The 23,402-nt window shown below is 46.3% G+C and overlaps 1 protein-coding gene across 2 annotated transcripts in view; it reads right to left on the bottom strand.

Moving 5' to 3' along the window:
- vta1 (vesicle (multivesicular body) trafficking 1) overlaps nucleotides 1-23,402 on the bottom strand; it is a 33,041-nt gene that overhangs the window by 5,719 nt on the left and 3,920 nt on the right. The window contains exons 2-7 of one of the 2 annotated variants that reach the window (XM_046373601.1): nucleotides 17,575-17,669; nucleotides 14,111-14,238; nucleotides 11,084-11,159; nucleotides 7,646-7,760; nucleotides 2,000-2,239; nucleotides 591-665 (exon numbers count right to left, since the gene is read on the bottom strand). In XM_046373601.1, the coding sequence (XP_046229557.1) occupies nucleotides 591-665; nucleotides 2,000-2,239; nucleotides 7,646-7,760; nucleotides 11,084-11,159; nucleotides 14,111-14,238; nucleotides 17,575-17,669 (729 nt within the window). Of the gene's footprint in view, nucleotides 1-590; nucleotides 669-1,999; nucleotides 2,240-7,645; nucleotides 7,761-11,083; nucleotides 11,160-14,110; nucleotides 14,239-17,574; nucleotides 17,670-23,402 lie in introns of both variants that reach the window. The other variant, XM_046373600.1, reaches the window with a different exon arrangement.

Raw genomic sequence — 23,402 nt, 5'->3', positions numbered from 1 at the left:
CGTCATGTTTCCATGACTCTGTTACTGAGGCCCAGTTAGAGGACAGGGAAACGGCAAGAAGGGAAAATTGTCTCTTTTTCAGCTTTTTCTCCTCAGCTTATTTTAAAATCTTCCTCTTGTTTCAGCTCCAACAATCTCCTCAGAAAACAAAGCCACAGTGATGCACTATCTGACAGAGAATCTGTTTCTGATGGGGATTAAAGTCATCTGAACATCATTACTGACATCAACCAGATGTTAACAGAATATGTGTGTGTGTGTGGAGAGTGGAAGCATCCCAGCATGCACCGGGGAAGAGCCTCACGCACAGAAATGTCGTTTTCCCTCTGATGTTATTGAGTTTCACGTTGTGCTGGACAGTGTGCAGCTCCCATCAGCAGGGACTGTAATTAGACTGTGAGTGATGGGCTGTGGTGTGTTCACTGCCCGAGTGTGTGTTCCTGTCCATTATCTTCTGCTCTGCTCTGCTCTGCTCTGTTCCTGATCCACACTCCCATCAGCAAGCAGAACACTGCTGCTGTAAATATGATGTGTGTGTGTGTGCGTGTGCGTGTGCGTGTGTGTGCGTGTGCGTGCGTGTGTGTTCTCACCCTGCTGCTGGGCGTTGAGCAGTGACGGGTCCACAGTGGGCACCGTTCGGGGCAGAGGCACTGGTTTGACTGCTTCTGCTGGTCAACAAAAACAATTCAAATTAAGATAAAAATTTAAAGAAATAATTTACTGTAAAATGTACATCACTAACCTCCGTTTGTCTGCTCAAAAGCAGCCAAACTCAATGAAAACTTGAAAGAGACTTTTTTCTGCAGTGAGAAAATGTCAGAATGTTTCCAGAAAATCAAAGTGTAAAGAGAAAAAAAACTGGATTCATCAAAACAAGCAAACCAGGACGTGTTTGGGTCTCACCCACGTCTCATTTATTATTCAGAGTAAAAGCTAATAAACGTGTGTGCTTGTGGTGATGAAAGGCTGAAGAAACTGGATGTTCACAGGGAGAACACGCAGGAAGTGAACTTTACACTGAAATCACATCCCGTGTGTGTTTCCCACACGCCGACGTCATGTGATCAACAGCAGGGTGCGAACGCATCTTGTCTGACGCAGGACCAACACCAGATCCTGTCCTGCAGTCACAGCTGGACACACCTGAGGCTGCATACTGTTTGTCTGTGGACTCGGAGGTACCTGCCAGGTTGATGATTTGGATCCATGTTTTGACTCTGCTTTGATGATGTTTGGATCCCTGATCACTCAATCGATCAGTGTTTCCCATTAACTGAACTGTGACGGTCTCGTTTGAAAATATCTCATGATGACATTAAAGAGCTCACGTTGCGTTTAGCTGCATCTCTCACTGCCAGCTCTCTGCACTGTCCATCCATTGATCCAGACGGATGGATTGATCCAGACGGATGGATCGTTACACCCCTCAGAGTCCACATCTTCATGTCTCCTTCACACAAACTCCACAGACTGGAGTGTGTCCCTCGTCTTTACGTCCTCGTGAGGACACACACTCACAGAGCTGGTTGCAGAGTGTGTGAGGCGGTCTCTCAGGGACGTGTCACGTCCTCAGTGTTACCAGGGGACATCACAGTTCAGTTAATAATCAAAGGGGAGACTCCAGTGACGATCACAACACTGTGTGTTCAACAGTCCTCACAGAACTCGTTTGATTAGCAGGCCGTTGTTGTTGTTGTTGTCACTCCGTTTCCATGGTAACGCCCAGACTCGCCTCTCAGCTTCAGGAGCTCAGTGCAGGAACTCAGTCAGCATTTCTTCTCTGTGAAACTCAAACCTTCAGCGTGAGTTCAAAAGATACATCTGTTGAAGAGGAGCTCTGGCAGCTGCCCTGTCTAGTCCACGTATGTCTGTTCACACTGCTGTGCTCGTATCCTGCACACCAGAACTAACATGCAACATGAACCAAACTGCAGGCGAGAAGACCCCTCAGAACCCCGAGCCAGTGTGGAGACCCCAGCAGAAGCTCTCTGTTTCATACCTGTGGGTGGAGGCAGCTCGGCTGGAGTGTTGGCGGGTGCGTGGGCCCCTGGTGGGATGTGGATATTGTTGAAGTTTGTGGTAGGGGGACCTGATGGCCCTGATCCTGGACTGGGAGCAAAGCCGATCCCTGGGGCGGGACCCGGACCCATACTCTGGTTCTGGTCTGTGTAGGACTCGGAGGGAGGTCCACCTCTGAAAGAACCCCCGCGCTCTGAGAAGCCTTCAGCTCCCTCCCCATCTACGAGAGAGACCGAACAGAAAAGCCAAATTATTAGACTGTTAGAACATTAAGCAGATCCACCAACGCTCTGTGGAAACTCAGGACTACTTTTTGGTAGGATCTTGTTCTAGAGCATCTTTTCTAGAACGCCACATGGCTGTAGTCTGATTCCAGACCTCTTGAGAGTTTTAATCTTTTCAACAATTCAAACTCTGCTTTCATGTGTCTTTTTCCCAGCAACAACCGAGCCAATCAGGACTTCAGTATAAAGGACAACGTAAGTGATAAAAGAAAGTGGAAAAGACGTAGCAGACTATGCAACAGGACACAATTATAACATCTGCACTGAAACACCACTGATTCCACATGTATTCCTCTACCTGCTCTGCCTGACATTAGACAGAGGTGTCAGTGCTCGAAAAGAAAGCAGGTGCTAAGCTTCAGAAATTAAATTCGGCTGCCACAGAAACGTTCAACAGATTGATGGTGAACTGAGGAGCTTAAATCCTTCGGCCTCACTTGGTTTCAATCACACACCAAAAACGGTTTGTTCATCAGAAGCACATCAGGTGACGGGCCATTCAGAAATGAGTTCAGCTGAAATGATTAGAATTCATGAGGATGAGATTAAACTGTGCTGCCACAAAGGGTGTAAATCACATTCACAGATATTCAATCAGAAATTGGTTTTAGATGAAAACCAGGACCTGAAGTAGAGACTTTCTGTCAGTGTGCAGCTGGACTGAGACCGGATCTCAGAGCTTCACTGCTGAATGCTGGACATCACAACATGTTGAGTAATCGTTGATTAAGTTACCCCAAACTTTCGTTTCAGCAAACACCCGTTACATGAAGGCGGACTTTTCGTGTTGTTGGACGATTTCTGCACTCAAGGACTTTTACTTTCCTACAGTGAAGAGAAACTTCCTCACTGATGTCAGATCTGTGCTCCTTTCAGGCTCGGCTTCCTCCTCCTGGGAGAACTTCAGCTGCTTGTGTCATGAGGCAAGAAGTCCAAATATGAACAGCATGAAGTCAATTTATTCCCAACAACCTGAAAACACATGACACACGCAGAAACACCGCAAGCACTGAGAAAGGAAGGAAGTCCAAAGCTACTTAAGTTCTGGTGGCACAGACGGCCGCGCTGGTTTCAGCTAAACGTTATCACCACCGGCGCAGGACCAGGGGTGATCTGAGCATTCAGATCGGGATCGATCAAGAAGGCGTCCACAATCGAAGAGAATCCACTACGTGAACAAACCTGCAGATTGAGAAACGGCTCTGCTGATTGGACGAACTACTGCACATGGCTTTTTGTCAGTCTGACTGCAGTCTCCAGGGCTTTTCAGAAATCGGAAGAAAGATATCAACTGTGCCATTAAACTGACATTGGTTTTTTGGCCAGGCTTTAAATCTCTAATATCAGCTTTGGATTGCTAATATTGCTTTGGATTTCTGTGTTCTTTGCATTTGTGCTGTCAGATGAGTGAGTTCTTTTTTGTTTTTATGCGACTGTGGTTTAGAAATTGGCAAGTTTTCTTGAGCTGCAGTGCTCTGAGATCTCTCGGCTGCCATGAAAGCTTCACCACTATGAAGATAAGATAAAGAGTTAATTAAAGTCATGAAGGAAAGGCGTCGGGCAGAGAGAACACAGCAAGGTTTCACATGAAAAACACAAGGGTGCTCATGAAAAGAGAAGGAAGAAAAGAAAGAAAGGGCCAGCGGTGTTTTCATCTTTCTCATGCTGAAATCTCTCAGCAACCACACCTCACACAAAGAAAACATTTCTTGACAGCCAGAGATGTTTAGACAGATTAAAAAGGTCCAGCTGGATGTGCAGACTCTCGGTTCTGTCATTACTGCGTTACGGGCGGGAAGGCCGACGAGGTTTCAGACAAGACCTGACGCTCACAAACGTTAGCTGGAATATTTCATCTTTCACTAAGTTGTTAAACTTTGTTTGTCCAGAGAAAGTGAAGTGAGCGTTCACACACACTCCTCTGTAGGCACATCTGGGCCTGTGCACCATGACCACGTTCTGTTACTGCTGAAGGGCTCATAGGAGGTCAATTTCAACACTTCAGCAGAGTAGGAAATGATGGAGCAGAAAACCATTAGCAGATCAGTCAGAGTTGATCAAAAAGCCTTACAGAGACTGAAATCAAATGCTCACATTCTCTGCATATCTGGATCTGATTTCACAACATCTCCAACATGTTTTCCTCTGAAAACAGAACACATCCTTTAGATTTTTACAACTCAGTGCTGGAAGTTGTTTTCTCTGCTTGGGCCTCCCTCCATTCCTTTCCTCTGGCTGAACACGACCCCCTCCCAGCCAATGGAAAGTCAGCCTACAGCTGCTGTGGGACAATGGTCTTTCTGTGAGCACCACGGGTATATTTCTGTGTTGCAGAGTGTGTGTGTGTGTGTGTGTGTGTGTGCGTGCGTGTGTGAGCCACACTACTCTCCAGAGGTTAATTAACCTACAGAAACTGGTTCATATCACTGCAGTGTCCAGTGGCTGCTGCAGCTGACAGGCGCTGCCAACCACACCGCATGTGAAGATGGACTTTTGACCTGTGGAGACAGAAGACGACCGCAGTCCTTCTGCCCACTGAATGCAGAAGCAGAGAGGCAGGATGGCCCAACCATGATACACAAAGTGGTTTCAGCACCTTGTTCTGACACCATGTGTGTGTCCAGTCCACTGTGGGTCACGTGAGGTCTGTAGGTCAGGCTAAGTGGAGCACAGCAGCGAGTCCTTCATGTTCCCACGTGTGATGATGCCGTCTGTTTGCTTAAGTTAATTAGAAACAGCCTTTAAGTCAGCTGGGCAAAATAATAAAACAAATTTTCTCTGATTCAATCAATTATAAGATTAGCGTAGTAAAACAGCAATCTGAATGTACCCACATCAATACATGTTACTGTGTCTTTTGGCACATGGAGAATAAAGGAGTTCCTCTTTCTGATGTCATGTGGTAGCCATCTTGTTGTGGAGCAAGTATGCAGTCAGATAAACATTTTTATGATAATTTATAAAACTTACTAATATCTGCAGGAAAACACCCGATTGTCTCTTGTCCCCTCTGCTGTCAGACAGACAAAGGCTGTCCCAAAGCTGCGATCTGTGGACCGTGAGACCACAAACATGTTGTGTCTGCAGGACTAACAACAACGAAACCAATCGAACGTGACCGAATCAGAAAGGAATGCCTTCTGACACACACACACACATGCTGGGTGGATAATATCAGCTGTGTGTTGGCAGCTCTGTCCATCAGCAGGAATAAACTGTGATGATGTCATGACTCTAATGCACTCTGGGAGAGAAGGAGCGAGCGTTAGACAACAGAGTGAAAGACTGTACACACATGCATGCAGTGATACTGTGTGTGTGTGTGTGCAGATGCTGAGGTGATGTCATGTTTGACACACCCACATGTATGTGCAGCGAGCAGGCGCTGGACGAGCAGATGGTCAACATTAGTCCTCTGACATGAACATCATGTTGAGTCTTCCAACAGGGAAGGGCGCCTTCGGTCGTCCCGAGGGACATGTGACGCGGTCTGCAGGCCTCGTGGTGGAGTCCCCTGCCTAAGATGATCGGATTAACCACACAGTTTGAGCACCGTGGAGGTGTGGAGTGCAGTGTGTTTAGCTTCGCTAGCCAAACACACTGCAGGACTGAACTGCTGCTCACCAGCTGCTAACAGCTAACAGATTTGCCCTCTTGGTTTCAACATCTTAGCATGTCCTGGCAGTACCTGTTAGCGAAGGGACAGACGGACGGCACCACGGGAACGGTTCACAACTTTCAGGTTTCTCATAGGCCTCAGTAACCATAGCAACAACATGAGGAGACGCTGCAGTGTCCATTCATCATTCGTCCATTCATCCCAAACACATTTTGAGTAGCCTGGCTGGCTAAGGATTCTGTCGGGGACGACGGGACGGCGCTCGAGCCCTGCAGCCCCTTCGTTTTCTGATCGGCCTTCACAGAGACCGCAATCAAACTATTCAGAGCAAATATTGGTTTAAAACGATCAGTGGCTGATCAATCAGCACCGTTAATACGAAACAAAGTCCTCGAAGATGAGCGGAATATGAGAAAAATGAACATGTAAAGTGGCTGTTTTTTAATAATTTTTAATAATAAGTGAACAAAAGGTCAAACGAGAGACAAAGAAATTAAACACACATCTGTGACCATTTTGCCATCAAACCAGATCAGCACCTGCCAACAACCTCAACCGTGGCCTAGAGGTTGGAGAAGCGGCTGTGATCGGAGGGTCACCGGTTCGATTCCCCCACCAGACGGGCAGGAAAAATTTGGGTGTGGTGGAGTGATTAATGCGATAAAACGCTCCCCCCCTCCATTAGCCGGCTGATGTGCCCTTGAGCAAGGCACTTAACCCCCCAATATGCTCCCCGGGCGCTTGATGCTGCCCACTGCTCCTGTGTGTGTTTCACTGCATGTAATTTGCCGGGTGTTGCATGTGTGTGTTCAACTAAGGATGGGATAAATGCAGAAGACGAATTCAGTGTGTGTATGTATAAATATATATACTGTCAATAAAGCTGATTCTCTTCTGATTCTCTCTTCAACTGCTGGTGGTGAAGGTGGTGCTGAACCTCTCAGCCACCTGATCAGAACACCTTCATCTGTAGCTCCTAATCTGCTGCAAATCTGTTGGCTGCTCAAACAGTGAACTATAGGAAGAAACGTCCTCTGTGGCAGCTGAAGAAAAAGGTTAGCTGTCCCACTCAGAACACAATGAACTTTAAAAGGCTGCAATGGCCAGTCTGTTGTCTAATTCATTCATTCATTCAGTCTCCTCAGGAGCTGCTGGTGTTTTCCCAGGCTTCTTTTCTCCTAAAGGTTACGGTTTATGGTTTTAGCCTGGCACGAGAGGCCAGAGCTTTTCAATGTGATAAAGGTCAGGGACTCAGAGAAGTCTGCTGGATGTGAGGGGAGCACAGCACAATAAAACAAATACCAGGTCAGTCTCACACACATTAACACACACGGAGGTCCAGCACAGCTTTAATATATTCAGACACACACACTCAGACCAGCGTCTGTACGAGTGCGTCGTATTCTTATTCTCGCTCATACAAAAAACACAAACGTAAGAGGACTTTCCATGACTAATCTACTCTGTGCACATGTCTAATCTCCCAAAGTTTTTGGTCTCTTCTGCTGCAGGGCCTTCCTGCAACAGTCCCACACCTGATAAGACACACAATACAGAGCCAAACTTTTTACACGAGACAAAACCACGCTGAAAAAGGAAGTCAGCCTCAATGTTCATTAAGAGCAAAAAGGATGAGAATTGTTTCGTAAGAGAGGGCAGCTGTGTGTGTGTGTGTGTGTGTGTGTGTGTGTCTGTCTGTGTATGCCCTATCAGCGTGTCCCACCTGCTTCCTCGTCCTCGTCCATGGCGATGGGTCCGGCCTGAGGCGTTTGTCCGTTCTTCAGACAGTTGTGGATGTAGGTGGCCTTCCAGCGGGCGTACTTCCTGTGCTGGATGTTCTGGTCAACAGACATGAAAGGGGTTGTTAGTCGTGTTGTAAGGTGGCTTACAGGGAGGAGGGTAATAAAATGTAGGTGACAGTTGGTGAGGGGTGAGGGATGAGGTAGCATGAGTAGCTGAGGCTTGTAAAATGTAGGAAGTTGCTAATTGGCAGTGACTGCTAGGTGGGTGTGTCTGGGTGGGAAGAAGTGAAGGTGGGCCTGGTTAAGGTTAGGAGCAGTTGGCGTCGTGTCTGTGATGGACAACATCTAAACAGGATGTTTGGACTCAGACTAGTCAACTTTCTAAGAAAAATCTAAGAACAGTTTCATCCATGAGGTAAAACATTGTCTGTATTTAACAAGAGCCATCTGAAAGCATTAATCATGACTAATCGTGAGTAAAAGGGGGTCAGAGGAGGTGAACGATCCGGTCATTAGCTGATGGGGACGATAAGAGTGACGTAATGTGGAGGTCCAGGGTTGCTTTGATGGCGTTGGAGGTCTGAGAAGCAGATTCAAAAGAATCTGATTGAAGCAGGAGAAAATAAAATGAGGACAAACGGTTCAGAAGTGATTTGAAAAGGAAATGATTTGAGGCCTGGTTTAAATTTTTGTTTTGATTTGATTTGTGGCCAGAGATTAAAAACTGAATATTTAAAGATCTGCTACCCATCAGGTGAAAGTGATAATGTTTGAAACGGGTTAGTGTTAACTTCCTGGAGCAGGTGGTGACATAGGACTTTAATATGTTTGAAAGGTGATATATGACATATGGTCAACCGCTGAAAAGGTTTAGCAGGACATTAAACATGGAGCAGATCAGGAGTTAAAAGAGTAGACAAGAGATGTTTGTACATTAATGGTGAAGTAATCAATGAAAAGGTGAAAAGGTTTGAAGACCTGCATATCTGAAGCGGTCTGAGCAGGTAGGGGATTGGTGAGGAGGCAGGAGGGCAGAGAAGCAGGGCCCGTCGGGTTAACTGAGGTAAGAGTACATGAGAAACGACTGAAGAGGCAGGATGCAAAGAGGGGCGAGGGCTGATTTACACATGAAGCTGATAAGACTGGAAGAAGAAATTCCTGCTTCAACCAGATAAGTGCCATGTTTTCAGCAGCGGCTCTGAAACAATGGCAAACTGGAGCCCGGGGTTTTTCTGAGGTGAGGCTGTGTTTGTTTAGGCTCAATCTCACCGCACAAAAGAGCGACTAAAGGTAGCATTTCACTGAGAAAACACTGCCATGATGTTGTACGACGCCATGGAAGCACAGTCACGTTAATGTCCAGGAAGGTGACTCACTGTGAAGTTATTTTACGACAAAGTTTAATCCCCTCAGAACAAGGAGGGATCGGTTTCTTAAACTGCAGCAGTTAAGGGACTCTTTAAGCTTTCCACCCTGCTTCAACACACTGTGGTATTTATGGACTCGTTACTTGTGAGCTGGTACAGATTTGATTTGCAATGAGATTATTTATCCATCTAGACTAAGTTTATACCATAAAACATAAAAAAATGTGTTTGTGTTTTCGCCACTGAACTCTGGACTGGACTGGTCTGGTCTGGACTGGACAGGAGCAGCAGGACCTTCAGACAGAGTAGCTTTGAGTTCACTGAAATTTGGCCTTTCCTCAGATGGTCTACAACCTCCCGTAAAGATCCACGAGTCCAGCCGGACACAACGCCTCCCGTCTGTAGCAAGAACAGACGCTAAACTTCTGCATGTGTAGCGTATGGTGCGACACGGTTCGCTGACTCGTGGTGAGGAGTGAGAAAGTAAGAAAGATGGTCAACGCTGGCTTTGTCTGCAGCGACTCAGCGCTGTGACAGCCTGGCTGACACCTGGCTTTCTGCTGACACTCAGTGCTGACAACACGTACCACCAAACGACCCCACATAGTTCAACCTGGTCGAGTTCAAAACGCGGCAGCGAGCACAAAGCCTCGCCAGATTGGATGAAATGCTTAACGTTTCCTCCTATAGCACACATGTTGGTCAGCGAGGTTACACATACGGGAATGTTCATGTGCCCAAAGTGGTGACTCAGTGCCGCGAACGTAAACGGCCACTTTAACAAAAATAAGATTCATCTGAACATCTGAGTACGACAGCGCAGCGATAAAACCAGCATTAACAGGATATTAACTCAGCTACACAGAAGATAAACTTTGTTACTCAAAGACACTTCAGTCGAGCGACTTCTGCCATCCACAGACCTGGTCTCTACTCAGTCCAGGAGGAAGGCTTCCTGACAGACAACAGTGTGACAAGGGGCCGAGTCCACTCAGCTCGGCCGGGAAGCTGCTGAAAACCTCTTTTTACAGGCTGAAACTCAATCACTCCTGACTGTCTGTCTGCAGAGCACTGTGAGGGCTCTTTGTCTGATGGTGGGCTCAGTGTGTGAGTGTGTGTGTGTGTGTGTGTGTGTGTGTGTGTGTGTGTGTGTGTGTGTGGCCACCAGGCCTCACTCAGTGCAGCAGCTAACTGCATGCATGAAAGTGTCTTGTTGATGTTTTAATGGCTTATGGGTGACTTGGACACAATGTGAAGAAAGTCGTGCTGTGTGTCGCTTGTTCATGTGCAGATGAATGAGAGTGTGTGTGTGTGTGTGTGTGTGTGTGTCGCACAGTCTCTGAGGAGACACCTGCTGCTGACTGAGTGTGTAGTGATAAGACTTGACTGAGCACATCACAGCGTGTTTCAGCTGCAGTGAGGAACTCCCGCCTCATCGCTGCGATGCTCCTGACAAACGCAGCAAACGAGCAGCTTTGAGTTTGTCTGAAGCATCTTGTTCCACTCCGCCTGACAGGATCGCACATGTTGAATCGGCTTCGGCCTTCAGCAAAGCGCTACGACGTTTACATCGAGCGACATGTTGGTGCATCATTTCAGACACACATCCACAAAATGCAGCGTGACGCATTTAGGATGGTTGGAAACTCTCAGATCTCTGGCAGAATTTGAAATTCATTTTAAAAGTTGTGTGGGTTTGAACAAAGTTTGGTTGCACAGCAGAAGTTTGTCTTGAGTGACTCACCACAGCTTGGTGGGAGTTCAGAGGGCGACTGCACATCTGCTCATATAAAGTTTGTCTGCAGCACCAAGTGATTTAAAAACAACAGCCAGTGAACCTTATGATGATGAACTTTTAGCTTCAGTTTAAAGCCACAGACACATAATGGCTGACCGCATAATACTTGTTAACACCCTCAGTGTTTTGTTGGATTTGTTCTCTGGGTTTTAAAATAATAAAATAAAGCCAACAGTATCCAAACAAACGATACAGCTTATCCAGACCTTTTTGTTGATTATCATCAGTAAAGAGAGTTCTGGTCTTCATCTTACCTCCTCTGACAACTCCCCGAACACACACAAGACATCCAGGAGCAGGCTGGCTGTGTAGAAAGACTTGATCATGTTCCTGGAGGACGAGAGGAGACGGAGGAGGAGGACAGGCAGAGAGAGAAAGATGGGACATGAGGAGGGTTGATGGAGAGAAATCAGAAGGGAAAGAGGAGAAATCCATTAGCTCAGTGCTTCACTGGATACAATACAGTAAAACACGTCAGAGCTGCCCAACATGCACATAATATTTGACTGGATTTTCTCCCATTTGTCTGAAGAGACGATGAAATCTGCCAGGACACGAGGACCAGCACCGCAGTCTGCTCAGAGTCAGCCGGTCTGAGCAGCTGGACCGCAGTCCAACACGCAGACACTCGGCTCAGCAGCGACAGCCGCTGGTGGTTCTGAATATTCATGAATTGTATTCACAAATAAATGGAACAGAGGACGGCGGCTGGTGGCAATTAAAAACACCGCACTACTACAGCTGGAGGGCTGGTATGGAAACATTCTGCCTGACGGTCAGCACACTTTGCTGATTCATTGCCCCAGGCCCAAACGGCGGCAGGTATGAAGGTGACCTAAGACACACCTGGGCTTCAATACTGCAGTTATTGCAGTTCCTGGGATTAAAGTAGACAAACTAAAAGCACCACAGATTTACCAGCACTCAGTTAGAGGGTGATTTCCCATAATCACACACACACACACACACACACAGAGAGAGAGTTAAGGTAAGAGACATGAATGGGCTCCTTGTCACAGTGTGGCCTCAGCATGCAGGAGGAAGTTTCTTATTCCAGCAAAGCTTCCCATAAACACTAACCTCAACATGTGTGTGTGTGTGTGTGTGTCAGTGTCAGGAAAGCCAACATGAGTGCCAATGCATGTTTAAATGGAAGTACTTGTGCCTGTGTATTTGAGCCCGTGTTGCAGCGCTGACAGAAGCCCTTCAGTAGTTCTGCCTGCTGGACACAGAGAGCTTCTGAGTGCAGGTTTACACCACAAACAAGTCGGAGGAAGCTGTCGCCAGCGTCCATTCATCGTCCAGGACCAGCCGCACGCCGCTCACACCTACTGACCGCAGGCAAACTCGCTTTCCTGTTGTGATGCTCTGGTTATCCACAAAGTCTAACGTGAAGGAGAAACTCAGATTACTGAGACGTTTCAGGCTTACATCCCACATCTTCACAAACGGTGTTTTGTCACTCATCTTGAGCAGGAGCACAAGCTCCCATCACGACGAACAACACAATGAGAGCAAGGATGCAACGTTACGAGGAAAGCGAGTCGAAACTGAGGGCTGACCTGAGAGGAGTAGCACAGTAGACCCATAAGAGACACAGAAATACTCATCTGGATCCCAGACACTTCCTGTCACGAAAACCCCTTTAAAAGGGCCACATACCGCGTCCAAATGACGACAGGCAGGAGAGGAGGGAAGAAGGGAGGAAAACGTAGAAGTCATAAAAACAGACAGAGAAACAAACACCTTCATCCAGCTTGTCCTGCGTGATGATAAAGAGGCCCGATGGAGTCACAAATCGTCAGATTAAACAGCAGATTCAGTCTGGACTGAGCAGAACAGGAAGCTTTGATTTACACCTCTTGCTTTATGAAACTTTTACTTCATTTTTCATTTCTTTATGTAGTATCAGAATCAGAATTCCTTTATTTATCCCTGAAGGGAAATTCTTGAAATTCTAGTAAAATATGGGACTACTCAGCTGCCTACATATCTTTTTAATTTACACACACTGCTCTCCTGTTGTTTATCCGTGCACCTTCCTCTAAACTATGACCAACTTCTGTGGAAACAGGAAGTGTTGATAATAGAGAAAGTTTTTAAAATGTCAAATGTTCTGTTGCTGGTATTTGAAGAATCCAGAATAAACAGGATTTACATCAAAGCCAACTCACTGAGGAAACACGAGAAACACTCAAATCTCTCTCTCTCACACACACACACACACACTCTCTCTGAGGTGGTTCCCTGACCTACATAAGCACCAGCTTTGCACATGAAGCCAGATGTTCTACTTCCATGGAAGGAAAAGCGACCTGCTGACCCTGGAACAGTCTGGAACTGGAACAGACTGGAAAACCCTCTGAGACAAAAAAGTGATTCTGGGCAATGAAAACAAAATTGACTTGATTTGACCCAAGAGATTAGAGAAGCTCGTTTCTCCCTCGACAGCCTCAGAAACTCCAGGAGAAGAAGCAGACGAGGTTTGTTGTTGTTCACACCAGAACTCCTGCGTGTTCATCAGGTGCTACGATATCACAAAGCCTGGTCGGGTATCGAACGTGATGCTGTTAAACCAGTCAAACTACGTCAGTACAGCCAAGCACCGATTCACGTTAAGTCAGTCAGCTCCAAATCTGTGCAGGGCAACACGGCTCACCTGGGGGAACACCTTATCTAAGAGATGAAGAGTAGAAACTTTAAGCATCAGCGTCTCACTGTAATCAATCAGCACGTTGGATGCTGAATCAGAATCAGATTCAGTCTGGTTGGTTTCTGTTGATTCACAGCCATGAGAGATGATGTTTGAGCTTATCAGAATGAAACCTCCAGCAGCCTGACACTGTCTACTACCACACACACACACACACGCACATACACACACACGACCACATCCAGAGTCTTTTTTACATGACTCGCCTGTTGCTAGGAGACAAACAGATTGATAGGGAGGGTGTGTGTGTGTGTGTGTGTGTGTGTGTGTGTGTGTGTGTGTGTGTGTGTGTGTGTGTGTGTATGCGTGTGTGCATGCGGCTATTGACATTGAAATCACTTGGGTGATGGAGTCAGAAGGATGGAGAGGAAAGAGGAGAGGAGATAAGCAGGGGTGGAGAAAGGAAAGGAAAGAGGAGAGAAGAGGACCACAGGGATCGGGTCTGAAATGTGACGAAGAGCTCCAAGGCAGTTGGAGGAAGTGAGCGTCTGGACTGCATGAGGTCACAGGTCATGTGACCCTGTCTGCGGACAACAAGGCACACAGAGCTGGACATATGAAGCCTTACTTGTGAAAGCGTCCTGCTCGGTCCTCGTTGTCAGCGTACAGGAACATCTTTAAGGCGTAGTTTTCGATGTGGGCGTTGCCGACCACCTCCTGACTGATGGACTCGTTGTCAACAAGCTCCTTCTTCATCTGAAAAACAAACGCACACACGATCATCCAAAATTCAGACAGAAAGAAGACCACCGAGCAGTGAGGCTGTAACCGGCTCAGACTTTTATTGTGAAAAAATCAAACACCTTCCTTCACATCACTGTCATCACTGCTCCAACAACAAGCAGCAGAGTGACGTTGCTCAAACACCTTCTGTGCTCAGTGAGTCCGCCTCTGTCCAGCGGAGGATCTCTGGACGATACAAAACACTGACCATGAGCCCAACAGTGACGTTTCAGGAGTTGCAGCCCAGTAGTGCTGAGGGCTGTGGACGGACTTGATCCTGAGCAGCCTGGGAACACTAAGGTGGAGCTGACAGTCCATGTTCTGCCTGTCGTCTTCTCTCAGGTGCTGGACATGTTGCCTACAAGGAAACACTGTTGTCTTACTGCTCTTCTCCCTCCCTTTCTGCTCCTCTCTCACTCTTTCAGGGTCCAGCAGGGCTTCAGGTTTCTACTAAAACCACTAAAGCAAACACACTGCTTCCCTCCAGCAGGTGGACCCTGACCAGCCTGAATGGATATACTGTTCACTGACTTAATCAATCTGCATGTGTGTGTGTGTAACAGCAGGCTGAGTGCAGGATGAAGGACGACTGGTAAAACAATATAAAGAATGTGTGTTCAAAGTAAACTCTGCCCTGAACTCTGACTCTCAGGCTCATTCTCACTCTGAACTTTCCACCTGACCAGTAGTCAAACTTTAAGTGAAATACAAAAATTTTAGAAAGTCAATTCAAAGCTCAAAGTGCTTCCATCAGAATCGTGAGAAAATCCAAAGCTGCTCGACTCACGTTGATTTATGCCTTGTCTACAATATGCATCACAGTAAAGCATTTAGGCTTCAGCATGAGAAGATGATGTCCCCATTCGTGTGACATAATTTGTTTAACGCAGTCAGAACACTGAGATCACAACACAAAACGCAGCCTGACTGGTGGATGAGTACATGAAGGCTGAAGTGAGTGTGCTGAAGTCATGCAGGGTGGATAACAACATTCATCAGAGCAGAAGACTCATTTCAACATGAACGCCTCTAAAGAATCTAATTCATCGGGAAAAGACAGCAGCTCATATCCGCACGCTCAGCACGCATAAAGTCACGTCCGGGTTCCACAGCGGTTCATATGTTAGTGAAGCTGGCTTCAGAGAATGTGCTTCACGTTCTCAACGATCTTTATTTCACCGTATGTTGTTGCCAGATGTCATTACAGCCTGCTGATGTTCACAGCTGGCTGATTAACAGCAACAGTCAGCAAACAGCATGCACCAGCTCAACAACAGAGACGCTCAAACAACAGTGCATTTTTACAAACTCATTTATTAAAGGAACCTGCTTTAAACCTGCTGCTTTAAGTCCAAGTCGAAGAAAAATTCTGATTAGTCAGCAAAGCTGCAGGCTTCGCAAACATTCCACTGACAGACGGAATTTTCATCTTCAGTTATCGTTTAACAGGAGCCGTGAACGCAGTTTTAGACTCCACACTGTGCTGCAACAGACAATCCTCTGCACGTCTGCTGCTGGAGACCCTCCACCTCGTTCAAGCCGACCTTTAAACAACTGATTTTCCACCGTCCCAGTGAGAGCGAAGCCTCAGAGAGCTGAGCCGGCGATGGCGGTGGAAAATAGAATTAATGAGTACAACATGGATTATATGTACGAGCCAGGCCATCAGGGAGAGAGGAGCTGCTGTGGTTTGTGTCTCCACCCGCTCACTCTGTACAAATGAGTCCCAACTCGCAGCAACAGTCCAAGTGGACCATATGAGAGAAAACCTCAGGGTGTCCCCCGGTCTCAGTAAGCTGCACCAGGAAAAACTTCACTGTATAAGAGCTTTGCTCACTTGGCCTCCACCTGGACATTACAGAAAGGTCCTGCATAAACAATCAGGTCTGTCCATGTGTGGTGGGCTGCTGCTGCATGGAAGCTCTGACTGTGTGTGGACAAGAGGAACCTGAAACCCCTGGATTGTCCACACTGAGCCCATAGTCCACGTACCCCCACACACGGGTACATGGACTGAAGGCACATGAACCTCACGTCAGAGTTCTACCAACCCCTCCCAAACAGTGTGAACGGCTGAACGTCAGAGTGCAAAAACAGAAGGACAGACGAGCCAAGTCCAACAGGAGCGCGCACACACACACACACACATACACATACATCAAAGCAGAGGATGTGAGTCGTGTTGAGTGTGTGTGACAGTAATGAAGATCCCTGGAGCCTCTGTAAACACTGCTCTGTGTGTGTGTGTGCATGGTTTCATCCTTGTCCACTGCTTCCCTTAATTGGCTCTGAGTGATCAATAAAGCGAGCACAGCATCGCTGCGGGACTTCCCATCTCCTCACCTTTCCTCCTCCCCCCTATTCACCTCCTTTGAACTCCTTGCACCTCACTATGCGGCAGATTTGTTAAAAGCTGAACGCTGATCCTCTCACAGGGTTTCAAAATGTTCAAAACTTCAGTGCAGGTGCTCAGAAGAGACTGCAGGGGCGAACCAAAGGTGTCTTTCTCTGTTTGTCAGGTAGAAATGTGGCACCGCAGGACGACTGAGCTCAGCAGAGGAGAAGTTCATCTCAGCTCCATCACTGCTCCTTCTGTTGGTAAAAGGCTCATTTGTTTGACCCCCGCTGAGACACTCGGAGCCCGTTTGCCTCCTCCTTCCTCTCGTCCTCATCATAACAACTCTATAAAATCTAATTAGTTTGGTCCCTGTGGACAAGCAGCTTCCTTGACGTAACCGCGTAGCTGAAAGCTCAGGCCTCAGCACATCTTCACGGTGCCCGGGTGTCACGCGGCTCAAAGCTTGGAAATAAGTGGAGCTTGTGCTGAAGCGATGAGATTAATGAGAAATCCGTTTTACTCTGACTTTAAAATACACATTTGCATTTGCTTGTCCTGAGCTTTAATGGAACTGAATGGAGTTCAGTTAACTCAGTTAACTCAGTTAGTTCAGTTAAACGTGTTGCCAGCAGCTAAAACCACACCAAGCGGGCCACTAAAGCTGGGACACATGACGGCGTGCCGCTGTGAGGGCATTTCAGGCGATGTGACAGAGCAACGAGCAGGACCAAACAATCTGATTGGTAGATCACACTGCAGGACAGGGCAAAAAACTGTGTGGTGAGCATGTTTTGACAACTTCTGTTGGCGAGTTCAAAAGTGAACCTGCAGTTTCTACTTTTCAGCTAACATGGAAGAGAAGTCCTTCATGTGCTCAGAAAAGCATCTGATCATCTGTGACTCGACTGAACGTCTACTGAAGACGATGTGACAAAACGGACCGCACAGTAACAGCACTCGCTCTAACTTACCGACTCCAGCTGGTCCATGAGTTTGACCAGGAACTTTCGGCACTCTGGTGTTTTGCTGTCCAGCTTCATGCCCGTCTGCATAGCGTAGAGCCGACCTGCAGCGAGATGGAAGGTGAACAGAATTAAACATCTTTTTACCGCTTGTTCAAACGTCTGTGGAGGACTCATTGCACAAAGTCCTGATGAATTTTTCACAGCAGAGCAGCGGAGCCCCCACTCCCACCCCGACAAGCCGCTTCCTGCTCCTCTGCAGTGGATCAAACACAAACCCACACCGCAGCAGGATGAAGAAGACTTCCACCACTGAGCAGGTGTGATCGTAAAGAGAAGAGTCGCTCCGAACCCACAATTCCTCATCTGTCAGTTAGTTCTGCACTCAGATTCCTGTCTTCACATGATGGAAAGCCTTAAAGTTTTCAGCCAGATGACCGGAGCAGCTGCAGGAAGCCTGCAGGGACGGCTGTTAGTCCTACTGACTGAAAATTACTAAATAAATTGGTGCAGGTTAACCCAGATGAAAGCAGAGACACACACACACACACACACACCGTGTCTTATCTCACATTATGTTGTTACACTATTCAGCGACGTTTTGCGAGGTTTCACGACCTTTGAGTGAGGACTGAAGACATTTTCTCTGGTCTGTCTGAGGGCTGAGAGGTTTGCTTTCAAAGCTGAATGAGGAGTTGAGGTTATGGCTGAGAGCAGGCGAATACGTCACATAAGTGAAGGTCCTCTCAGGTGTGGAATCAGGTATGAATGTGTGGTTAGAGATCTATAACACAGCAGATGATATGAGTTACTGTACAAACACACTGCACAACAACCGTGGAGAAAGCAGACGTCTTTAGAAGAAGCTTCGGGGACTGTTTACAGACTCTTCTAGTTCCTAAACTGAGGATGGGATCGAGTCAGATCAGACGATGACCATGACTGATTGATTGCTTGACCCTCTGGGCCAAACCTACAGGACGATCACATGCTGACATGTTGTCAATCATTTCCTGCTTTTCTCTGGTCTTTAACTTTTAATCATCACACCGAGTCTAAAAAGGTGGATATCACCAGGAAAGTTGCTGGGATCTCGAGCTGACCCATCTTCATTTCCTTATGAAACAAAGATTTATACAGCACTCCATAAAACCTGCACACTGCAAGTATCAACCCACAGAAACGAAGACTGCATCAAACTGAGGAACATCCATCCACCCGTTGTGCTCTTCGCAGGCTGATGAACTGATGCAGAACAACCGTCTGGTGTAGCAAGAAGAGAAAAACCTGGAGACTGACAGCTGTTTTCAGCCACGTTTACAGCATGTGTGCACATGTTGTCATACCCCTCAGTGTGTACGGTAAGGCGTCTGTTTCCACCTCGTGTTTGGGCTTTGAGTCACTGTCCTGCACAGCATCAACAGAACAATGTCCCATTTCACAGGGCAGAGCGACGGGGAGTCACCGCCAAGTCGCCAGGCCTCCACCAGTCAGTATTTCCAAAAGACACCAGCGTGACACACATGTAAGCATGTGCCCAAGTGGAAGCCACAGAAGCAGTCAACCAGTCAGCACAGAGACACAAACAGCCAGCAAGTCCTAAACTACTGAAGCAGCCCGTAAGCAAGTCGGCCGGTTAGTCAGTCATCAAGGCACAAAGAAAATCTTTGTGCTTCACAACCTTCACTTTGGCTGTTCACACACAATGAAGTGCAACACTGAAGGCTTTCACAACACCAAGCCTCTCAGACACATGTGACCCACGCAGCTTCAGCCCTCTGCTGCCCTGCAAGGGCACTGCAGGTTTGATTTCACTGTAAATGAACCTGGTCTGATGTCCAGTGAAGTCCGCACCTCCACACTGACCGTACAAACTGGTACAAACCGGACACAAACCTGATGGCCAGCCCACCACAGACACTTCTGCTCATTATTAAAAAGGAAATCTGAGTGGAGACATGTGACAGACACATGATTTTATCTTGAGGTAAGCAGGTACTCTGTTAAGGTCCATTAAGACAAAGAAAACCACACACGAGAACTGGTGAAAATGGCCATAATAAGTTACTGGTGTTATTTACTGGGATTACATGGTCCTTAATGGAGCTTCCTCTCTGCTGCTGCTTTTCTATCTGTCACACACAAAGAGCAAAATAATGCTTTTTACTGCCAGCGTTCTGCTACTTCCTGCTGCACTGCAACTACATCACAATACAGTTCAGATGAAGGACAACTGCTGCTGCACACAGAAAGTCTGCTCTGATGGAAGGACAGAAAAACCACATACAAGGTGTTACATGAAGCTCTTTTTGTCAAAATATCACATCCAATAAGCCACAGGACAGAAACAGCACAGAAAAAACTAACTGCACAAAAAAACAACAAGCGGTTTGTTGATTTCCATCTGTTTGCACTCCTTCTAAACTCCCCATTCTTCCTCTCTGCTCCACAACTACTGTTTTAGAGTCGAGGAGAAGAACTGACCTCTGGAAAAGGAAACTGCCACTTCACCTGGATAGAAAACGTTTTAAAGTTGTATTTCTCTGTGACATCAAAAAGAGGAGACAAATAGTTCCTGACATACAGCATGTTGGCACTCACACAAGTCACTTGCTGTAAACGTTGGTTACTTGTGCAGTAAAAGCTGTGTTGAGACACAAACAGGTTTCAGAGGTAATAAATTAGGTGCTACTCAATCGGGGCACAGACTCCTGTACTCGCCAACACCTGAGCCAGCATTTCAGAAAATATCAGGGACATTTCTGAAACTGCGGTCGGTGTCAGAACAGGTCCAGAACAGATCGAGTCAGACACTTAATAACAATAAACTGCTGTTATTCACACAAATTTAAGCTGCAGCAGAGCTGGAGACAGTGTGGACACAGGGACACCGGTCACTCCCATGTCTTTTGGACAAGGAGAAAAACCTGTTTATCTCTGAAAAAGATTGTGACACATGAAGTCCCTCATGTTTTAAGGTCCTGTAACTAACGACTCGTCACAGAACTCGTACAAAGACTCGAAGACGTGAGAAGGACGTCATGAAAGAAACTGAAACAATGGAAAGGATGACTTTCTCTCTCCTCCAGACCACGGGAGAAATGAACTGCGAGAGGACAGTACTTTGCTGTGATTTCCTTTGGACAATAATGGACATCTGACACAACAGATCATGACTACATCAGCTTGCTTTTACTGTTCTTCCTGCTTTGCTTTTTCTTATGTAAAAATGCTAAAATTCATCAAATAAAAAAGGACACAGAAATACCTGTGAGATGGACGTCAAGACGACAGTGTCTCTGTGGCCAGACACAAAGGTGGGGTACCTGTGATCAGCCTCAGCTCCACATCATTTATAATGTCAATGATCTAATCTGTGTGAAGCAGTGGCTGAAATGCAGCCAAACGCTGTCAGCCAGGGAGCTGCTGCTGAATTATGCCGCTTCATTACAGCTAAACAAATCATGGCTTTGACTCAACCCGCTATTGATCGAGCTGTTCTTGGGTGGAGGTGAGCTAAAATACCGGCCTGCATTAGCAGGCTAATTTAGACAGACCTGCTGACGAGTGACGAACAAAATTTATCAACAACAGTTCAACCTGAATCTCACTAAGAAACTTCAATGTTTGTTCAATTCATTAATGACAAGACAACACGTTTTTACTAGTGTTTTATAGCGCAGAGGAACATTTAACACATATCATGTCAATAGGTGGTGGACATTCAGTGCTGGTTTGGCTCTACATGCAATTTGTTGAGAAGAAAAATCAGAACTATGTGGGGCGCAGAGGTTAAGATGACAGATATGTCATCTGTCCACACTTCAAATGCACCGAGACTCTGACTCTAGTCACACACAGGTGTCTGTCCACTCACTCACACACTCACTCACTCACAGCCAGGCTCGGAGGTCCACACACATGGAGCTGCTGACCTCCAGTGGTCTGGCTGGTCCACCTCAGCCCAGAGCCCACACTGTGTCTGAACACGTCCACCTGCACCCTGCAAACTCCTGCTGCCCCACAGTGAGTCTTCAAAGGACAACAAATATAAAAAAAGACTTGGAAATAATCCAAATCAATTCCCATTCAACTTCCTGGAAGCCCCGTCAATCACTTCTATCACAGAACATCAAGCGTCAGTGAGAAAGGCTTGTTCTTCTTTGAGATAAAGTTAAACCGCTTATCTGCTGCCGACCGAGCCGACGCAGCGTTCACCACGCAAGCAGCCTGCGCTCCTCCCCACTAAAACAGGCCAACGCCTCATTCTTATTTAATCTACCGATTGCCTAATCCGAGGAAAAAGAGGCTGAAGTAGCTGCTGCTCTCTGTGACTGACAGGTGATCTCCAGGTGTGCAGAACAAAACAGCATCTCACACTGAGGTTCAAACATTCACAATAACCAAAGCAGCTTTTTAACAAACTACACCTTCAAGACTTTACTTCAGGATTTAGGAGAAAACGGTCAAAACTGAATGTACATCAAACCCCAATTGTGTTAAGAGCTAATTAAAATTAGGGAGGCTGATCCCACATGTTCATGTGACCTGGCAAAAATCCTACAGCTCTAAAAACTGTTTCAGTTTTTAAAGTCTGGCCCTCAGGAAATTAAACAATATATATATATATATAAATATATATATATATATATATATATAAATAATTTCATCATTTCTTCAATCACTTTGTCTTCTTTGACTGGGCAGCTGCATGTTTTTCCCCTGACTGGGCTGAAGTTTGCACTAATTTCACACGTGTTTCCATGTAAACAGTTGCCACCGAATGTCACACACTCATCACTTTAGATTCTTTAACTTTCACATTCATCCCCACTGGCCTTCACTGTGTCCTTTTGATATCCTTAAATCACAGCTGCATGTTTGCCCAAGAAGGATTATTTATTTGAAACTTTATGGAAAGGCATTAAGTCGTTATATCATCTTTTAATATTTTATGGTAATATCTCCTTTATTCATACTTTTCACTGGTTGTAAAATTGCATTCAGAGGTTTAATTTCACAGGTGGATATTTATGACGTGTTCACTTCCTGATTTTCTATCTTTGTATGATACACGTTGAGTTCTTTAATGAGTTCAGGATATTTGATAGAAGCTTTCAGATGATTTTTTTCAATAAAGTCCATGATGTGAAGTGGGAGGTCCCAGGTGAGCTGATGAAAACCTGTAAACCTGCCTGTGTAGAACCGGCTGGGATTGTAAATTGTTTTTGCACGAAAACTAAACTGTTGTATACACTTTTCTTACATTCCAGCTCTGGATTAATAAATCTGATTCTGTTCACTAAATAATCTGGTTGATAATACGCATGATGAACCTGCAGCCAACACACAGCCTCTCCATTTTACACATGTGGCTCAGCAGCAGTGGCCTCATTTATTATTTACAAGTACGAAAACTACAGTATGAAAGTGTCGGGCGCTGAATACAACATTTCATTTCATCAAAAATCAGACTAGACCCGCCCGAGCCTCAGCACCTGAGCTAACACCACTTCTGAAAACACAATCAGGATCAGAATTCGAACCGCCTGAGTTTCAGCTGACTACAGGACAGCTACTGGACCCTTTAGTGGGTTGAGACGGAGTGAGACGTGACCCACAGTCTGTTCCACTTTATGAGAGGGTGGAAATGTAACCTGCTGGACCAAAGAAACGGGAAAGTAGGGATGCACGAATACCGATATCAGCATCGGGTATCTGTGCGATACCCTGTTCCTGTACTCATACTCGTATTCATAAAAGTGTCCCGATACCACCTTACGGCAGCGTGACGTTCAGTTGGGCGGTCAGGTGCTAACTGAGAGGGAGGAGGAGCA

This window comes from Scatophagus argus, chromosome 19 (assembly GCF_020382885.2).
Source record: "Scatophagus argus isolate fScaArg1 chromosome 19, fScaArg1.pri, whole genome shotgun sequence".
NCBI lineage: Eukaryota > Metazoa > Chordata > Actinopteri > Scatophagidae > Scatophagus > Scatophagus argus.
The sequence above is the reverse complement of the archived record's forward strand: the minus strand, read 5'-3'. Positions and strand labels throughout refer to the sequence as shown.